This window comes from Glycine soja, chromosome 4 (genome assembly GCF_004193775.1).
Source record: "Glycine soja cultivar W05 chromosome 4, ASM419377v2, whole genome shotgun sequence".
Lineage (NCBI taxonomy): Eukaryota > Viridiplantae > Streptophyta > Magnoliopsida > Fabales > Fabaceae > Glycine > Glycine soja.
Genome location: NC_041005.1, coordinates 41213977 through 41232630, shown reverse-complemented (window position 1 = coordinate 41232630; position 18654 = coordinate 41213977). Strand labels below are relative to the sequence as shown.

The 18654-nt window shown below is 32.6% G+C and overlaps 2 protein-coding genes across 2 annotated transcripts; one reads left to right on the top strand and one right to left on the bottom strand.

Moving 5' to 3' along the window:
- Nucleotides 1-125: 125 nt before the first annotated feature.
- LOC114410808 lies at nucleotides 126-601 on the bottom strand. The gene is made up of 2 exons (XM_028374730.1): nucleotides 233-601; nucleotides 126-152 (listed from the first exon to the last, which is right to left on the bottom strand). The coding sequence occupies exons 1-2, from the start codon at nucleotides 599-601 to the stop codon at nucleotides 126-128; spliced, it is 396 nt and encodes a 131-aa protein (XP_028230531.1).
- Nucleotides 602-3217: 2616 nt separating this feature from the next.
- LOC114409701 (transcription repressor MYB6-like) lies at nucleotides 3218-5750 on the top strand. The gene is made up of 3 exons (XM_028373269.1): nucleotides 3218-3634; nucleotides 4029-4158; nucleotides 4636-5750. The coding sequence occupies exons 1-3, from the start codon at nucleotides 3502-3504 to the stop codon at nucleotides 5531-5533; spliced, it is 1161 nt and encodes a 386-aa protein (XP_028229070.1). The 5' UTR covers nucleotides 3218-3501; the 3' UTR covers nucleotides 5534-5750.
- The last annotated feature ends 12904 nt before the right edge of the window (nucleotides 5751-18654 follow it).

Sequence of the window (18654 nt, the reverse complement as noted above, 5' to 3'; positions counted from 1 at the left end):
CCTCTTCATCTGTTTCTTTGCTCATGATATCATATGCATCTAATGCATTTTTTTACTCCGAGTCAAGTAGCTCTATCCTTTGCACATAGGTCAACAATATCACCCCAATTAGAAATGACTTTGAATCAAAATCGTTTGGCCTCTTCATGTGACTTGAAAAACAAATAGAAACATGTTAATAACAACACAAATAATAACTACAAATGAATAAAATTAAAAGATGATTGACTACCTTAACATATTCTTTCCAGGCAATTTCATTTTCAATGGTAATCATGTAGTTTGTGTTATCCCAGTTAAATCCACTTTGACTAAGAATGTCACTCACAATTCCATACCATGTTCTCCGAAGCTTAAAATGGTTCTTAACATTATTTGCCATGAGGTGAACTCCAAAATACTTGGACAAAATTTGAGCTACAGTACTGTATGCTACTGCTTTCCAATTTCCATCACCTTTATTGGCCAAATTGCTTTGATCTCTAAGCACATAAGCTAGTACACGCTCCATTTCCAAGTTCCATGCGAAGTAACTTCTTGTGTCCTCACTAGACATCTTTCTTTTTCCACTTGACTTGTTCTTCACATTGCTTGATTCCATTTCTCTAGACAAAAAAAAATAATCTCACATATAATCACATATATATAAAGGTGAGACATGTCAAATTAGCATTCTACGAAAGTATAAAATTAATTACACATAAAAAGAAAACAAAATCCAAAGTATTATGAAATACAAAAATCCAAAGTATCACACATACATGACTATAGAGTCAATTACACATAGGAAATAAAATCCAAATCCACTAAAAACATCTCCCTAATCAGAGTTTCTTCTTATTTGATAGGTGGCAAACATATTCATTGCTAAAGTATCATGGAATCTTGTCCATTCCTTAGTTGCTTGGATAGTTGTGACTTCATCTCCAATATTATTTGTGACTCTTTCCATTTGTTGATTGATTAACTCAGTCAACAACAGATAAAAGTTCCAAGTCTTGGGCTTCCAAAATTGGATCACTTTGTTGTTCATCTCTTATGCAATTATGTAGCATGAAACAAGCATTAATAATTCTTATTTGTATTTTTATATCAAAAAAAGGATTTGTAGTAAAGTGCAAACATTTATAATCATAGAGGAAAAATTGCAATTTAACAAACATTTCAAAATAAAACCCGAATTTAATCCTCTAAGGATCCCTACACATATTCTCACTAATCCCCAATTGTGAATAATTCATCCCTTACCTCTAAGCGGACTCACGTGTCTTCTGACAGCGATAACAACATCTCGAGCGGTTCCCTAAGATTCCTCCAGTTTCTCCTCCGACTGCTCCGATAGAGTTCCCAAACGTCAGAGAAACGTAAAAGGGATTGAAGCCTCCATTTGGACTATCTTCATGTGATTCCTTTTTCTCTGTCCACGAACATCATCTCGCAAATCCCAACGGTCAAAGCGTGCGCAATTGAATTTCAAACAACATATCCAAATTTCATAATAATCCAACGGTTAAAGAAACCGGGATCGTAGTTTTACCAAGACAGCTCTGGGTTTCTGCGGGAAAGAAAAAGGCTACAATGAGAAGGGTGTTTCTCTCAGTTCAGAGATGATATCAAAATTCCCAATGGTGAAAATGCTCGGAATTGTGTTGCGAATGTGATACTCAAATTTCACGATGATCCAACGGTGAATGAGTCCGAGATCGTCGTTTTTCTGAGACAGATTTGGTGGGCTGCGGGAAAAAAAAGAAAGGGTTTTGAGAGGAGAAGGAAAAAAACGAAAATGAGGGAAAAAAGAGACAGCGTCAGTGTGAAAACTGACCTAACACTATTTATAACTATGTTTACTCTATTTATTTATTTATTTATTATTTTATAAAGATAAACTCTATTTTATTCTCTATCAAACAAATAAATAAAATACCCTTTTTATTTTCTCTCAAATAATTATTTTAATTAATAATTATATCTCCTTATTTATTTATTTATAGAATCTCATCATTTTTCTAAAACTCTATTTATTTATAAATAAAAATTATTTTTTTAAATTAGCTTACGAAAAATGGGATGTTACACAATTCCTTAATATAAAAATATAATCGACCTTCTGGGCCATGTAGCAAAGTAGTATTGGTAGAGACAGTGGACCCATTACACACATGCTTCTCACAACTTAAATCATGCAAGGGTTTCTTCAAGCAGCCAAGAATATATTCGAAAAAGGGATTTCTACTTAAAACCCAGTATATGTAGGGTTTAAACAAACACAAATTTACAATGTCAACAAATTCATAAGCATGTTGCAAACACCAGACACGTATGAATGAAAGCTATAACAAATGAGGGAGCACAAATAACAGAAATTAAATTTAGGAGCATCAAGACATTGGTACTTACTGCACAACAGAGGCAGTTGGAAGCAATGGAGGGAATGTACTAGCTGTGATGGTACATGGGATGAGAGTGAGACAGAGTAGTGTAGACTAAAGTAGAATGAAGGGCATGACGGAGCTTGCGGCAAACTTCGAAGGTCACGACAGAGTGAAGGGCAAGACCGAGTAAATTAAAGGCATATGTATATTCAAAGAGTGAAAAGTGAAAATTAAAGTAATTAAAAATTCGATGACTTCAAAGATGATTTTTAAAAAACCGTAGTAGTTAAGTTAAAAACAAAGACGGTTTTTATAAAACCCCCTTCATAACATTCACATCAAAGATGGTTTTATAAAAACTGTCGTTAACGCCTTAAAATAGTTAGCATTAATTTCGAAAATGTCACCACATGTTTTACTACATCAATTTTTCGATAACCAATGTAAATACAACAATGTTAATTTATAGTAGTGATTTCATTATCTATTTATGCCTCAAAGAAGTGGAGCAAGCTAGGAACCAATTAACCGTACTCACTTGCATGGTACAAAATGACAAGATCATATATATGGTCCAATTGCTATTGCATACATCAGAATTTAAATTTATTGTCGACAACCACCTTTGGTTCGCATTTAGAAAGGATGTATGTATTCTATAATCTATAATAAGATAATATAGGATATATGATTGCAATTGCTTATTATCTAAATTTCTCATGGACTAAATGGTCAAACTCCAATCCACGGCGAGGTAAGCGAGGGTGAACTTAAGGACCATTCTTAACTATACTAGTACTATTTGTCGCATAGTGAACTATCGTATCTCCATAAGTCCAGCCATATTTTCGCCCCCCCCCTTGCCATCGATGTTGAAAGTGGTCGTACCAAAGAGGCTTAAATTGAACACATGTAGCAGCTAGAGCCACAATTTCAATGCCCCAGATCACTTTGTCTGTCCATCACCGTACACACATAGTATAATCATAATAACCCTTTTTTCTCACCGAGGCACAGTGTCACTACTACACTTTTTTTTTCTCACCATTGTTTTGGCAAGTCCTCAACCCCCCTCCCTCCAGCATAAAGAGCTATAATTCCCTTCTCAGCCACAATATGGCTTTGTAAAATGGGAAGGACTCCTTGCTGCAGTCACGAGGAATTGAGAAAAGGGGCATGGACGGTTCAAGAAGACCAGAAACTAATTACTTACATTCAGAAACATGGCACAGGAAGCTGGCGTACCTTGCCACAGAAAGCAGGTCAAATTCTAGTTTTAATTGAACTCTTCATATATTATCATAGTCTTGAATGGTTCAGATTTAGGTAGTACATCATTAGTCTAATTTGATTATCTTTTTCTAGAATATTTATATTTACCGATCTCATTTAGTAGGATTTGTTGTTTGTTTTAGATTATCTATTTGGGTAAATAATTTACATCTTTATATTATAATCAAGGGTTTAGCATCATGATCATTTCCTTTGATTGCTACAGGTTAGAAACAAAGTTGTTTAGAAATTAGTTTGGCTAACATCTTTGAGTAGCTTTGCTCTTGGATATGGCTAAACTAACTAGTAATTAATTGGAGAATAACATTTGCCATTACAATAAAATGAGGGCAATTTTTTGAGTACTTCTTGTGTATTGTGCAGGTCTTAAAAGATGTGGAAAGAGTTGCAGGCTGAGATGGTTTAACTACCTTAGACCTGACATTAAGAGAGGGAAATTAAGCCAAGAAGAAGAGCAGACAATTATCAAACTTCGGGCGGTTCTTGGAAACAGGTGAAAGATCTAGCTGCTAGTAGCTGGAATATATAGTTATGAGTGTTTGTGATACCCTGCAGAAATTATGCATTTAATTTGGTTTTTATGATATGGGAAACTTTTGTTAGAATAACACTTTAGTTCCCATCAATCATATTTTGGTCTTTCCAATGGATAATACTATAATGTAGCTCTGAAGCTTAATTAATTAAGCTACTTGTTTTATTGTATGAATAAACTTTCACGCAAATATTTTTAAAAGAAGAAAATAAGAAGGTAAAACTAAGGTTTCTATAAACTAAAATTGTCTTGTGCATAAGTTAAAATTTTTGTTAAATTTAATTTAGCTCATGAAAAAAATTATTTTATTTTTATTTTTTATTTTCTTCTCCTATTAGTGTTTACCGGAAAGTTTATCCAAACAAGTCTTGCTAGGTGAAAATGGTGGACAAATTTTTAACACATTGAATTGCTTTCTTATTATTTTCCTGCTAGGTGGTCAAGTATTGCAAAGCACTTACCCATGCGAACTGATAACGAAATCAAGAACTATTGGAACTCATATCTGAAAAAGCAGTTCGAAAAGAATGCTGTGGATCCCTCAAGTTCAAAACCAAATAGCACTGATAGTTCCTCAGAATCAAAATCTAATGACACGTGCATGGTTCCATCAGAGAAAACTGATTGCCATGAACCAAACACCAGCCAATCTCATCAGCACAACTTATCAAGGTCAATCTCATCATCAACTCATCTTCTTAACAAAGTTGCTAGTAAAATTCTGGCATCAGGGTACCTAGAACTAATCAAATCATGCCAACCTGTTGTTGCTGGGAACAGCAAAAGTGAAAGTGTGGTTAAAACTGGTATTGGGTTAGAAAGTGACAATATTAGAGACCCCCTTGAGCCTAATTTGACCTCACCAAGTCATTCTATAACTTCTGCTAAGTTACTGAACAAGATGGCTACTTCCCTCCCTCATAAAGTTCATGGCCTTGAAGCTGCAAAAGCTGTGTTCTCAAAACTGATGGAAAACAGTGAAAAAGGTGCCACTGCTAGTGATGATAGCTTTGTTGGAGGTTGTTTAAATGCTTTAAGCCCTTTTGAGGATAAACCACACATAACAAAAACAATTGACTCCCCTTCTGGTCCTACACTAATGTTCAACCATGTTACCACACCCTCATGCTTTTCAGAAGATAATGAAGATAACTGGCAATGCGTTTCATCTAACTATGTTTCCTTCAAAATTTGTGCTGCGAATGGTGGTGACTGCAGTGTCTCTGAGATCAACTTGGGTGAGTCTTCCAGTTCCACATCCAGCTTCCTGTTTGAGAATGCTGACCTTGGAACGTGTGATGATGAGATAAGCAAGTACATCCAGTATTTGTAGGGAAAAAAATTTGTGGACATCCAATGCTAATAATGTAGGTATTACAAGGCCCTATGATGTAAGAGGAAGATATCTAAAGAGAGATAATATATCCTAATAGAGTGTTTGATATATCACCATGTTTATATAGAGGTGTTTGATGGAGGAATTTATGTATCATCACTCTATTTGTAATAAGAAATTATATTCTTCCTTATAAATTTTTTTGACTCAATTACAATTTTAGTCTTCTTTTAATTCATCATATGTTATTTTGGTCTTTTTTTATTCAAGATTTTAATAAATTCTTAATTTTAATTTAATTCTTAATTTTGTAAACGTTTACTGTTTAATTTTATGGTTAACTAATAATGTGTCAGTATTCTGATAAAATAGAAATTACTATTTAACAACTAAAAAAATATTTTAATAATTAAAATATAAAAAGTGAAAAAATACATGTATGTACAACGAGAATTACACTAAAAGTATATATTTTTAAATTCTTAAGATTAAAGTCGTGAAAAAAAGGATCAAAATTCTAAATAAAAATTAAAGAAGGTGAAACTTATAATACAATGTGAGAGAAATAGAAAAACAATATACAATAAACTAGCAGATACGACAAAAAGAGGTAAAGAAAATTTATAATATAAAAATAAAGTATTGTATGTAATTACGAATTGGGACCCACTATACCTCAGTGAATAAAGCGACCTCACATCTCTTAAATTATTATTTATGTGCAGGAATGGTGGACCCCTAATAATACTGTATATATAAAAATGATTGATGCCACACTATATTAATTAACAAGAAAAATAAGAAAATAAAAAAAATGTAAATATAATAAACAATATGGATGATAAAAAAAATAAAGAGATAATAACTCTTAGGGTCCCTTTATTGGAGATAACAAATAAAAAATAAAATGAACAGTGAAATGAGGCGTAATTTATATTTTACATTTTATTCCAGCGATTGGACCTTTAATGAAGTGTTTATATTGTTAATGTGTCTATCTTATGAAAAAAAAGTGACAGTTTATTTCACTTATTGCGACGTTGCTCAAATTATCTTCTGTACTGTTTTTTCAGCAATAAAATAAATAGTAGGAAATGAAAGTTGGAGATGTCGATAATTTGCCATATGATGGCTACACGTAACACACGGATCGATTTTAATATGAATATCATATTTTCTTTTCTTTTTTTATTCAGTAACTATCATATCTCTTGATGCACGGGTACACTACAAAATCATTAATATATTAATAAAATAAGTTGAATGATTCAGATTAATTCTTACATTTTTTTAAAAAAATTATGGATTAATCTTACTAAAATTAAAAGGTAATTTTATCCTTGTTCAATGATTTAGCCTTGCCATTCTTTTTTTTCTTCCTCGTGTTCTTTTTCTTTATGAACCCAGAATTAACTTTGTCACTATTGATAAAAAAAAATGTCACTTTTAAGTTTCATTGAATACAATGTTGATAATCAGTGGTCCTTGCCAACCTATAAAAAATCATTTTTTTTAACAAGTCCTTTATTGATTCACCAAGAAACAGGTGTCAAAATTCAGTGAGTACAATGCCTATAAAGGATGTGACTATAATGGTCCTGTAATTTTAAATAGTGTGATCATCAATGATCATAAAAATTTGAAAAATTATAATAGGTATTCTGGTTATTATACATTTATATTTCGTCCATTATATATTTCAAGTGTTTTGGAATGAAACCTATTATTGTAACGTAAATTCCAACTGGCAAAAAGAAAAGTGACCTACAATGTCATATGATTAGAAGTCACCATAAGCCACCATTGGACACTGGTCATTATTTTAAAAGTGTAACTTCAATTATTTAATGTTTATTACCTAATTTAGAAGTTACCGGTCATTAATCTGAGACACAAATATTGGAACCATCAATAGTCCGAATATTGTTGTGACCATTGAACAAGTATCCACTTATGTATTGAAATCTTCATAATCACTGACTCCATCGATTAGTTGAATTGAATCACAAGAGATAGGATTCAAGATCAATTAGACAAATTGCATTCCGAATAGAGCCAACTGCGTTCGAAACCTAGGAGTTAAACGAAAATATTCTTTCAAATTTTGAATTGTTACTGTGTTCTATTTGTTCTCCTCTAATCATGCAGTTGAAGTACAAGCAGGGCATTTTAATTTAATATTTCACTCATGCTCTGCTGCAAATGCTAAAGTTGATAAGATTGCCTTTGACCTAAGATGTACTTGAATCAAGGCTTGTTTATGGTACCCAAATGTTAGGTGTTCTAGAGAGTGATATGAAACAAATGGAACGAGAAATTTTTTTCATCTTAATCAACATCCGGTATGTTAATATTCAAAAACAAAATACCAAAAGTTGTAGGATTTATATTATATTACATTAGGTTTGAGTAAATACCGATTTATATAGAAATTGGTTAGAAACTATTAAGGAATTTCTATGATAATTAAGGTGCAGTAGCTGTCTGTTTCTAGTTTCAAAATTATTAAAAACTAAATCTAGTTTTTGTTTTGAGTTGTTAGTATTAGTTTTATTGGTTTTTAATTTTAAAAAATTGTTATGAATTGAAAATACATAAAATAAGTCTACTATTTTATTTTATCACGGTCCATTATCAAATCATATAATATAAAGTATGTATTAAAAATAATTAAACATAATAAACAATAATTAAAAGTTTGAAAAAATAAAAATTGTAAAAAAATAAAAATAAAAAAATGACACAAACATAATACTAATAATAATATGTTGGGATGTATAACATGTGTTTCTATAATTTGTATTTAGTTTCTATCAAGCAAAAAATTACATGAGTAAAATAGAAAAGTGCATAGGGTTTATATTTCCAAAATGTGATAATAACAATTAAGGACAATACAATTACGATCTTACATTAGTTGTATCCCATAATCGTTGAAACAATCAAACTTGAAAATTTGTCATTCAACGGGTATTTGCTGTAGTCACTAATGGTGGCTTATGTTGCTTAGTCGTATTGTTCTCATCCAATTCTTCCACTTCAACTTCTACTTCAACATTTTCTCTTGCATATTGTCTAAACAAATGATCATCTTGCATTTTCATTTTAATAAAATTATGAAAAACACAAGATGCAAGCGGTATATATTTTTGTCTTTTCAAGGCATATAACAACATTGATTTTAGAATAGGAAAACATGCTTTTAAAACCCTAAAACATCTTTCAATTACATTACGTAATGAAGAATGTGTACCACTAAATAATTCTTTTGGACCTTGGGGTGCTCGTTGACCTCTATAATCACGCAAGTGATAGCGTTCTCCACAATATAGTGAAAGAAAGCCAAGCATGTTGTTGTATCTAGAATCCACTAGATAGTATTTACCTTTAGGGAGAATGGGAAAATGATTATCTGAGTCCTACATCATTTCTAAAAAGACTCTTGAGTCATTTGTCGTACCCTCCCAACCAACCATTACAAATGTAAATTTCATGTCAAATGAGCAACAACACAACACGTTAATAATTGGTTCAAGTTTTCTTCCACAGTATGGAATTGCTCATTATTTGGAATGCATGTTGAAATATGCGTACCATCCATAGCTCCTACACAATCCTTTAACAAAATAAAAAATGAAAAGTTAATATATAAAAATATAAAACAATAATGATTATGATTATAAAAAAAGTATAATGACTACCTTGACAAAATAATTGTATCTTGGATTGAATTGTATTTCAAGAGCAATTTCATCAAAAGCGGGAACAATCAATTTCTTGGAAAGATAGCAAATGGCTTTTAGAACACTCTTAAAATACCTATGAATAGTGTCTATCAAGTGTTGAAAAAGACCCGCTGGAAATCTAATAGTCGTGGTTTGGAAAATAATGACAAAAAATATGGCAACCTACTGTTGGAATAATTAAAATCTAGTGTCTTTAATTTTTTTTTCCTTTCTTTTAACAATTCACATAGCTTAATATACTAGGATCACATCATTCAAAATGTTTCATAACAATTTCTTGGATGACCATTTAATGCTTCAACCACCTATTCATGTCCTTTCAATTTTGAAGTCCCTTGTGGTTGAGGTATTGACTTCAATAAATTAGTATATTCAAACATAATATAAAGTTGCTAAATATTTTCAATCTCTTCATTTGAATCATCTACTAAGCTTCTAATATTGTATTCCATGACAATTGACATGCAGAATAACAATAACATATTAACATATATAAATATTTTCACTTCACACTAAAATTAGGACAACTAAATAACATTCGTAAATCTGTACAATCCATAAATAACATTCATAAATCCAACAATCCATAACATAGGCTCATAGAACAAAAAATAGAAAATTACAAGTCTTAATGAAAACATAAATATAAAAATTCCAAGATCCAACCATACACATGTTTTAATCCAAACATAAGCAGAAAACATATTCAAAGATTAAGGACTATATCTTTCTTCTGGTCATCTGATATTGCCAAAAACACATCTCTCCAACAAGGATCATCTTTCAATGCCTTGACTGCCTTTGTAAAATGAGCAACATCAATTCCTTCAAGTTTTTTAAGGATGCTTAAAAAAGTCATCAATTTGTTATTATCCTCACTGTTTTGTCCGATTACATCCCCTACTATAGCATTAGAGGATGACCCTACAACCTAGCTCGTGCTAATATTTTCCAAAATATAAACTTTTCTTTTAGAACTCCCACTCATAACTGTCAAAGCATTAGCAAATTCCATTTGAAAGTTTTCTCTTGATTTTCTTTTCTGTGTTAGAACTAACAAGGGCCTTCTTTCTTGGTTTAGAGCTATGTTTCTCATAATCAACATCATTTCCTTCACTATCATCAACATCACTTATTGATGGACTTTTTGTAGAAGGATGCTAATTTGCACCGGCAACAATTCTATCCCTAAAAATGATACATAATTTATCATAATGAAGACAACCTTTCTTCTTAAATTGCTTTGCATATTTATATTTCTACAATATTAGAATTTCAATTGTTAGTATATTGTTAGACAATAATCATTAATAATATACCATAAAGACATAGAATCAAATTAAAACACACCTCACATAACTTTTTCCATTCATCATCTATGGTAACAATTTGTTCAGTACTTGAATTGTACCCTAATCTAGTCTCCATTTTAATCAAATTGGTGAAATCTTTCCACTTTCCTTTCAGCTGATTAAACTTGTTCTTAAACTGATCTTCAGTGTATTCTTTTCCAAAAAAAGAATTCATCTCTTCCTTGATGTGTTGTCATGCCAACCTTGTAAGAGTAGTAGTTTGTCTATTACCCTTGTTAACTTTCTCCTCTAGTAAAGTTATGAAATGATATTCAATATTTTGTGGCCATATATCTGTTTTGGTTGTTGAGATCTCAACCATATCATCTCCAACCACTTCATTCTCAAATGCCATGCTAAAATAAACTTGACTTAAAGTAGCCACTCTAACATGAGCAGAACACAATATACTATAGTTCAAAAGAAAAATAAAACAATAAATTGAAATGTCACCCATAACTTTCCGTATATTCAACAATGAAGAACTATTAGACATTTTCATCCCTTGAGAATAGAAGAGTGCAGAATTAGGAAGCATATTTATTAAACAAAGGAGAATACATTAGAATACCACAACAAGACCATGAAGAATATCATCCAAAATGAAAATAAAACAATAAATTGAAATATGCCACCCATAACTTTCCGTATATTCAAGTCTATATTCAACTGCACATAACTTGATGATCATGTTTTATTGGCACAAATATGTAACTAATGATAGAAAAAAAATAGAAGTAGGGTTACATATTGAAACAATAAAATAACAACTTTGCTAAGGAAGATTCTTCTCCCTTAGCTCACATATCAAGGATCTATGATTTTTCATGATGATTTCTCCAATCTTGGTAAGGATCTATGATTTTGCCATGTTTTTATATCTTTCCGGACATGGATTCCATGTAGTCCCTCTATTGGCTTAGTCAATTATCATTTTCATTGGTAGTAAAATAATGGTGTGCTCATATTCTTCTTTTGTGTCTTATCTTTTTCTTCTAAATAGAATGTGTACTTTGTTTGGTATTGAGAAGGATGTATTTTGCTAGTTGCATATTATCTCCTAATCTAAATATAGTTGCGATCATGTAGGAGCACACAACTCACAAAATTTTCAAAATGAGGTTGGAAAAATGGTGGAAGGTGAGAATGTTGGTAACAATAGAGGATTCAATTGGAAGCTGTCAACTTGCTTAAGAATAAAAAGTTGAAAGAGAACAACACAAGTATGTAATTTGCTAGTTAATTATGATGACTATATATATATATAATTGTTATTTGCATCAATGTTGCTTCTATAAGCATGGACAAGATATAAAGAAAACATAATTCAGTTTGATGATTATAAATAACATAAGATTATATTTATCATGCTATGTATATATCTTCAAGCTCATGGTATTCAAGAGTTACCCTTAAAAGTTTGTAAACATTTGAAGTTATTTGATGAAAAGTTCAGGAAATATTTTTCATTTTTGCAACAATCATTTTGTTTCATTTTAAGTTTTTTGCTTTATCATTCTCCTTCTTTTTGTTGCCTTGTGATTGATTAATAAAATAGAAAGCTAACTACCAAAAGTAACTATTTAGCTTGAATTTGTGTAGGAAATTAGTGAACTGCATACCATCTTAGGAAGCCATGAATAAGAACTTGAAGGTAGGAGAAGATGAGTGGAGGGAGAGGGAGAGAAAGAACACGAAATTTTGTGCCTCAAATGAGGTCAGAACTTTGAAGTGTAATTCTCAAATGATCAAAGTTAAAAAAAAAAAGGCACACTCATGGTTTCTATTTATAGCCTAAGTGTCACACAAAATTGAAGGGAAATTTGAATTTTATTCAAATTTCACTTGAATTTGTGGAGCCAAATTTTGGAGCCAAAATTTCACTAATTATGATTAGTGAATTTTAGCTATGATTCAGCTCACTAATCCAATATCAAGTCCAAAATTCTCCACTAAGTATGCTTAGGTGTCATGAGGCATGTAAAACATGAAGGACATGCACAAAGTGTGACTATAAGATGTGGCAATGAGGTGTAGCAAGCAAATGCTCACTTCCCCCTCTAAAATTTAATTGGATTGGGCTTCTACCAATTTAATTAAATTTATTTCCCAATACACACATCAAATATTCACTTAATGCATGTGAAATTACAAAACTACCCCTAATACAAAAACTAGTCTAGGTGCCCTAAAGTACAAGGGCTGAAAAATCTTACATTTCTAGGGTACCCTACCTACATTATAGAGCCCTAAATACAAGGCCCAAAAATAATGAAACCTTAATCTAATATGTACAAAGATAAGTGGGCTCATACTTAGCCCATAGGCCCAAAATCTACCCTAAGGCTCATGAGCACCCTAAGGCCTTCTCTTGCATCTCTGGCCCAATCTTCTTGGAGTCTTCTATCCAATTCCCTTGAGGGGTAGGATTGCATCATTCTCTCCCCTTGAAAAGGATTTGACCTCAAACCCAGAGGTTCTTAAAACTCTAGGCTTCTTCCCTCAACACCTATAAAAAGAATAAAAACATATATATTAGTGGTGTTTGGTATGTTGGAGTAAGGTAAGGTCTAAAAACCCATTTCCTGGGCATCTTCCCATGAGGGAACATGGTTCCTCACCAACTCTATGAGTGGTGCTACAAGTATAAAAAAAATATGGGACAAACCTTTTGTAAAAGTTTGTTAAGTCATGGAAGCCCCAAATTTTCCTTATACTTGGTGGAGTAGGCCACTCATGAATGACCTTTATTCTCTTAGGGTTCGTGGGAACCCCTTGATCACCATTTAAAAAATTAAGGAAAGTAATGCAATAAAACGTACCTTTTTTTATCTTTTCATGTTGATTACTCCTACCAAAAAGTATGACAAACCTAAGGTGTCCCATATGAGCACTTAGATTTGTATTGAAACAAAAAATAAGAACCTACCTAATGAGTTCTTGTGTATGTGAATCATGAAGATGTTGGATGCATGGGTGATTTTACAAAAGAGGGTTGCACCACTCAACACATTCATCATACCACCTATCATAGGGATTTGGTGTCTCATAATACCTATTTTGGGCACCAACAAAGCACATGGATTAAGCTCTTACGAACCAAACCCTCATCCAACAACTCCTTTACTTGAGGAATAATCTCAAGCCCAAGAGGTGTGGCAGTGCTAACAAGTGTCTTTTTACAAAGGAGAAGATGTGGAGTTTGTTTAAGAGGGGAAGTTTATTTAATGTTTGTCTTTATTGCAAAATGACTTTCCTTCTTAGCTAACCTCTTGGAGGAGACACTTACCTCCTTACACTCCTTCTTAACCATTAAAGGTTGTCCTTCTTCTTGTTAGATCGAGTGGCCTCAGAATAATTAAGAAGGGGGAATTGAATTAATTATTCCTAAACCTTTACTAATTAAAAATTTACTCTTCTTATGCTTTTACTATGTTGTTAAGTAAATGAAGAATAAAAAGAAACTTAACCAAAAGTAAAAGCGAGAATTAAAATGCACAGAGGAAAGTAAAAGAGTAGGGAAGAAGGAGACAAACACACAAGAGTTTTTATACTGGTTCGGCAACAACCCGTGTCTATATCCAGTCCCCAAACAACCTGCAGTCCTTGAGATTTCTTTTCAACCTTGTAAAAATCCTTTTACAAGCAAAGATCCACAAGGGATGTACCCTCCCTTGTTCTCTTTGAACCTAGTGGATGTACCCTCCACTAGAACTGATCCACAAGAGATGTACCCTCTCTTGTTCTCAGTCAACCTTGTAAAAATCCTTTTACAAGCAAAGATCCACAAGGGATGTACCCTCCCTTGTTCTCTTTGAACCTAGTGGATGTACCCTCCACTAGAACTGATCCACAAGAGATGTACCCTCTACTTGTACCACAAAGGATGTACCCTCCAAGGTGTTAAGACAAAGATCTTAGGCGGTTAAACCTTTGATACTTTGTGAATGGGGATACAAAAGAATTCTCATACGGTTAGTCCTTTGAAAACTTTTGTATATGGGAAAGGGAAGAATCAAAAGAATTCTCAGACTATGTCATTTTGAATTCTTTGACAAGGGAGAAGGGAGACACAAAAGAATTCAGGCGGTTAGTCCTTCGTTCTTTTGGAAAAGGGAGAAGAGAGACATAAAAAGAATTCAGGCGGTTAGTCCTTGGCGAATTCTTTTTGGCAAAGGGAGAAGAGATGAAAAGGATGAATAGCACAAGTTTTCAAGGTTTAGAAAACCAGAAAACTTTGGAAAGCTTTTGGCACAAAGAAGAAGAAGAAGTTCAAAGAGATTCAAGGCTTGTAAAGGATTGTATTAGATTGATTGGATTGATTTAAAATGCAAAACAAAGCCTTGCTTTTATAGACTCTTCATGTCTGGTCAAGAGGACCATTTAGAAGACTTATGACTTTTAGAAAAACTTAAAACCAATTTGAAAAAGTCAAAAACCATTTGAAGAGTTACATCTTTTGATTTATTCAGAAACAATCACTGGTAATCGATTACCAAATCAGTGTAATCGATTACACAAAACTTTTATGTGAAAGGATGTGACTCTTCACATTTGAATTTGAATTTCAACATTCAAAGGCACTGGTAATCGATTACCAAAACATTATAATCGATTATAGCTTTTTTTAAATCAATTGGAACGTTGTAAATTCATTTGAAAAACTTTTTCAAATTCATTTTGCTACTGGTAATCGATTACAACAATCTGGTAATCGATTACCAGAGAGTAAAAACTCTTTGGTAAACATGTTTTGAGAAAAATCTATGTGCTACTCAGTTTTTGAAATTAACTGAGTCTTGAATCTTGATCTTGATTCTTGAATCTTGAGTCTTGAATCTTGATCTTGATTCTTGGAAGCTTGATCCTTGAATCTTGATTCTTGATTCTTGAAATAAACTTTTCTCTTCTTGATTCTATCTTGAACATCTTGAACTCATTCTTTGATTGACCTTTGAGCTTTTTGTCATCACCTTGGTTATCATCAAAACATCTTTGAATCAATCTTGATTCATCATGAAGCTTTGCTTCTACACTTCTTGGGGTTAGATTTCTTCACTAGATTCTTCCTCTTTTGTTTCTTCGCTTTCACTAGAGGAAGGTGAAGTAGTAGCCTCATCTTGGCTACTATAAATGTCTTGGCCCCTCATAATCATGGTTTTCTTGGTGGGGCATTAAGAAGTAATGTGTTCTATTCCAAGACATTTAAAGCACTTTATAGAGCTTGTCTTCTCTTGCATACTAGCCTTAGGGGGTTGCTTTTCTATTGTCTTCCCCTTATCATCTTTGGGCTTAGAAGGTGCCGCCCCTAAGATGCCTTGACCTTAGTCTTTCTTTGGATAAAAGTGAGGGCCATAAGATTTTGAAGTAGACTTCCTTTTAAGTTGTTGCTCTACCCTTATTTCTCAATCTAAGTAAGCCTTTACATTGTCCTTCCCATGGAAGTATGGGAGGTTAATGTTAGCCTCTTGAGGCTTTCTTTCCTTTTCTCTCCTATGGGAGTGAGGTCTAAGATGTGACCTATGCCTTCCTTCATAATAGTCATGAAGTTCTTCACTTAGGCTCTTGCAAGGGTCATGGCTACTATAGGAGGCATGTTTTTCTTTTCTTAATTCTTTTAGTATTTTCCTTCTTTCTTCTTCCCTTATTTGTTCCCTTTCATCTTGATTTATTTCTACCCTATTTTTTCCTTTTTCTTTTCTTTCTAGTTTTTCTTTCCATAACTTGAGGGAACTCAACTCATCTAAGATTCTAGATAGAGGGTCCTTATGACTAGTACCCTCACCATTAACACTAGATGAATGATGACTCATGTTGGTTTCTAAGTTGTGGTTCTTTCTTGTTGGGGGTTTGCAAAAGGTAAAAGCTAGGGTTCAAAAGAACTCAAGATAAGCATGATAAGCAAGAAGAAAGTATTATGTAATAACAAGATAAACTAGGCATGACTAGTAAAAAAAATAAGTTATGAAAGTAAGCAAGAAATTAAAGTGCAAGAAATGTAAACTAGGCGGATCCTAAGAGTGTTTGGATGACCACATTTAAGGTTCTCAACAAAACACTCACTATCCTAAGGGAAAAATTGGCAAAAATTATTACACACAAATGAAAGTTTGGTAACCTATTGGAGGCTCCCAACACACTTCCAATGAAATGCCTTTTTGTTACAAAATTTGAAAGCAATGAAGGTAAGTAAATTGCCAATTATAAAATTACAAAATAGTCCTCAATTTTGGTTGTTGTGCTCTCTTTGGTGATTCACTCAATTTGGAGTGTTTCTTAGTCCAATAACTCTTAAGGTGGTTGGCCCCTTGCTTCTTGACTCAAATTCTTCAAAGGATGGCACCAATCCTCTTTTCCAATTCCCTATATGGCAACTCACGAACAACGAAACAAAGAGACAAGCAATAACTAAAGACCAAAAAATGAAATGAAAGTTAAACTAATAGAGTTTTAACAAGACAAATTTTCAAGGATTATTCAACAATTAAAGCAATAAAAAGCACACAAAAGCAAGCTAGGACTCGAAGAGAAACCTAGAATGTCTCTAGAGTAGAGTAAAAAAAACTAAAAAATTAAGACTCAAGAAACCTCTAGTTTTGGAACTTGTTTTCACACTAATTTTCAATTTAAATTTCAGAACTAAGATTGGTATAAAATAGACACCAATTATAGAACAAATTTCGAGCTAAAACAACAAGCACACTTCCCTTTCACTTTTTTTCCTGGACACTAATTTTTCTTGCCAACTTGTGTGATTTTTCATATTTTTTTCCTTTTATCCAAATCACTTGGTTCTTTTTTTATAATTTTTCTGCAATGTCTAGAAAATTAAGTAAAACTTTCAGCTCAAAATTCGCAGTGACCAATTCCCAGTAATTTTTACAAGTTCGTATGTTCAAGCTGCCAGCATCAGCGATTTCAACCTAGAAATCAAGAGTATTGTTTATGTTGCTTGAGGCTTGGATAATAACAATTTGTGATTTCTTATGCTCAAATGTCTTGAATAACACAATTCAAGAGAGATTAAGACTTATTTTGATTCACAAATCCAGCCACAACTCAATTTCTTCGTAGGCTTCATATAGGAAACTTAGAAAACAAAACAAAGGTCAACAACAAGACTACTTCAAGGAATTGATTTAGAACATGCTATGAACTAAATAACATGCATGAATTAGACTCAAAATTCAAAAGATAGGCTAAGAATGACAAGAATACATGAAAAAATGTATCTAGAATTCAATCAACAAAATCAAAATTCAACACAAACTTAGAACATAATATGACAATTATTATGACTAAATATGACTCTGAGACAACATGGATTAAATGATTTACACTAAGATTTTTTTGTTTTTTTTCTAATCAATATTTTGGAAGAAAATTTAGATCTAAAGGTTCAGCACAAGAAGATTATGACTGAAAAATTATAGAACCTAAAATCAACACAAAAACATGATTCAAGAGTAGATCTATAAAATTTGAACAATAGAAATGCAAGAACAAGTGTAGATCTAAGATTTAATTGGTTTATTTTTTTTTTTGAATCTACTCTAAACAGCACTAAACCACAAGACAATGGAGGATATACATGGATAATAAGGTGAATAATATGGAATTAAAGTGAATTGACCGAACAAAAAGATAGAGGAAGCAAAAGAACATCACCTAGATGAAGATGCTCTTAATACCACATGATGTTTCTCCATGTGGAGCTTGTAAGCCTTGGATATTCTTCATCAATGGAGTCCTTTGCTTCTTGAAGATGAATGGCAACGGAATGGAGAAGGAAGAAAGATGATTGGAGACGCCATTTCAAGAAGAAGATGAGTCAAGAAGAAGCTTACCACCATAGGAAGCCATGAATAAGAGCTTGAAGGTAGGAGAAGATGAGTGGAGGGAGAGGGAGAGAAGGAGCATGAAATTTTGTGCCTCAAATGAGTTCATAAATTTGAAGTGTAATTCTCAAATGATCAAAGTTCAAAAAATGCACACACATGGCTTCTATTTATAGCCTAAG

What these genes read in the sequence shown, in the direction of transcription:
- LOC114409701 (XM_028373269.1), top strand. Translation starts at nt 3,502, where the DNA reads ATGGGAAGGACTCCTTGCTGCAGTCACGAGGAATTGAGAAAAGGGGCA. An exon ending in TACCTTGCCACAGAAAGCAG is followed by an intron (nt 3,635 to 4,028) that starts GTCAAATTCTAG and finishes TGTATTGTGCAG; the next exon opens with GTCTTAAAAGATGTGGAAAG. An exon ending in CGGGCGGTTCTTGGAAACAG is followed by an intron (nt 4,159 to 4,635) that starts GTGAAAGATCTA and finishes TTTTCCTGCTAG; the next exon opens with GTGGTCAAGTATTGCAAAGC.
- LOC114410808 (XM_028374730.1), bottom strand. Translation starts at nt 601, where the DNA reads ATGGAATCAAGCAATGTGAAGAACAAGTCAAGTGGAAAAAGAAAGATG. An exon ending in CCTGGAAAGAATATGTTAAG is followed by an intron (nt 153 to 232) that starts GTAGTCAATCAT and finishes TTGTTTTTCAAG; the next exon opens with TCACATGAAGAGGCCAAACG.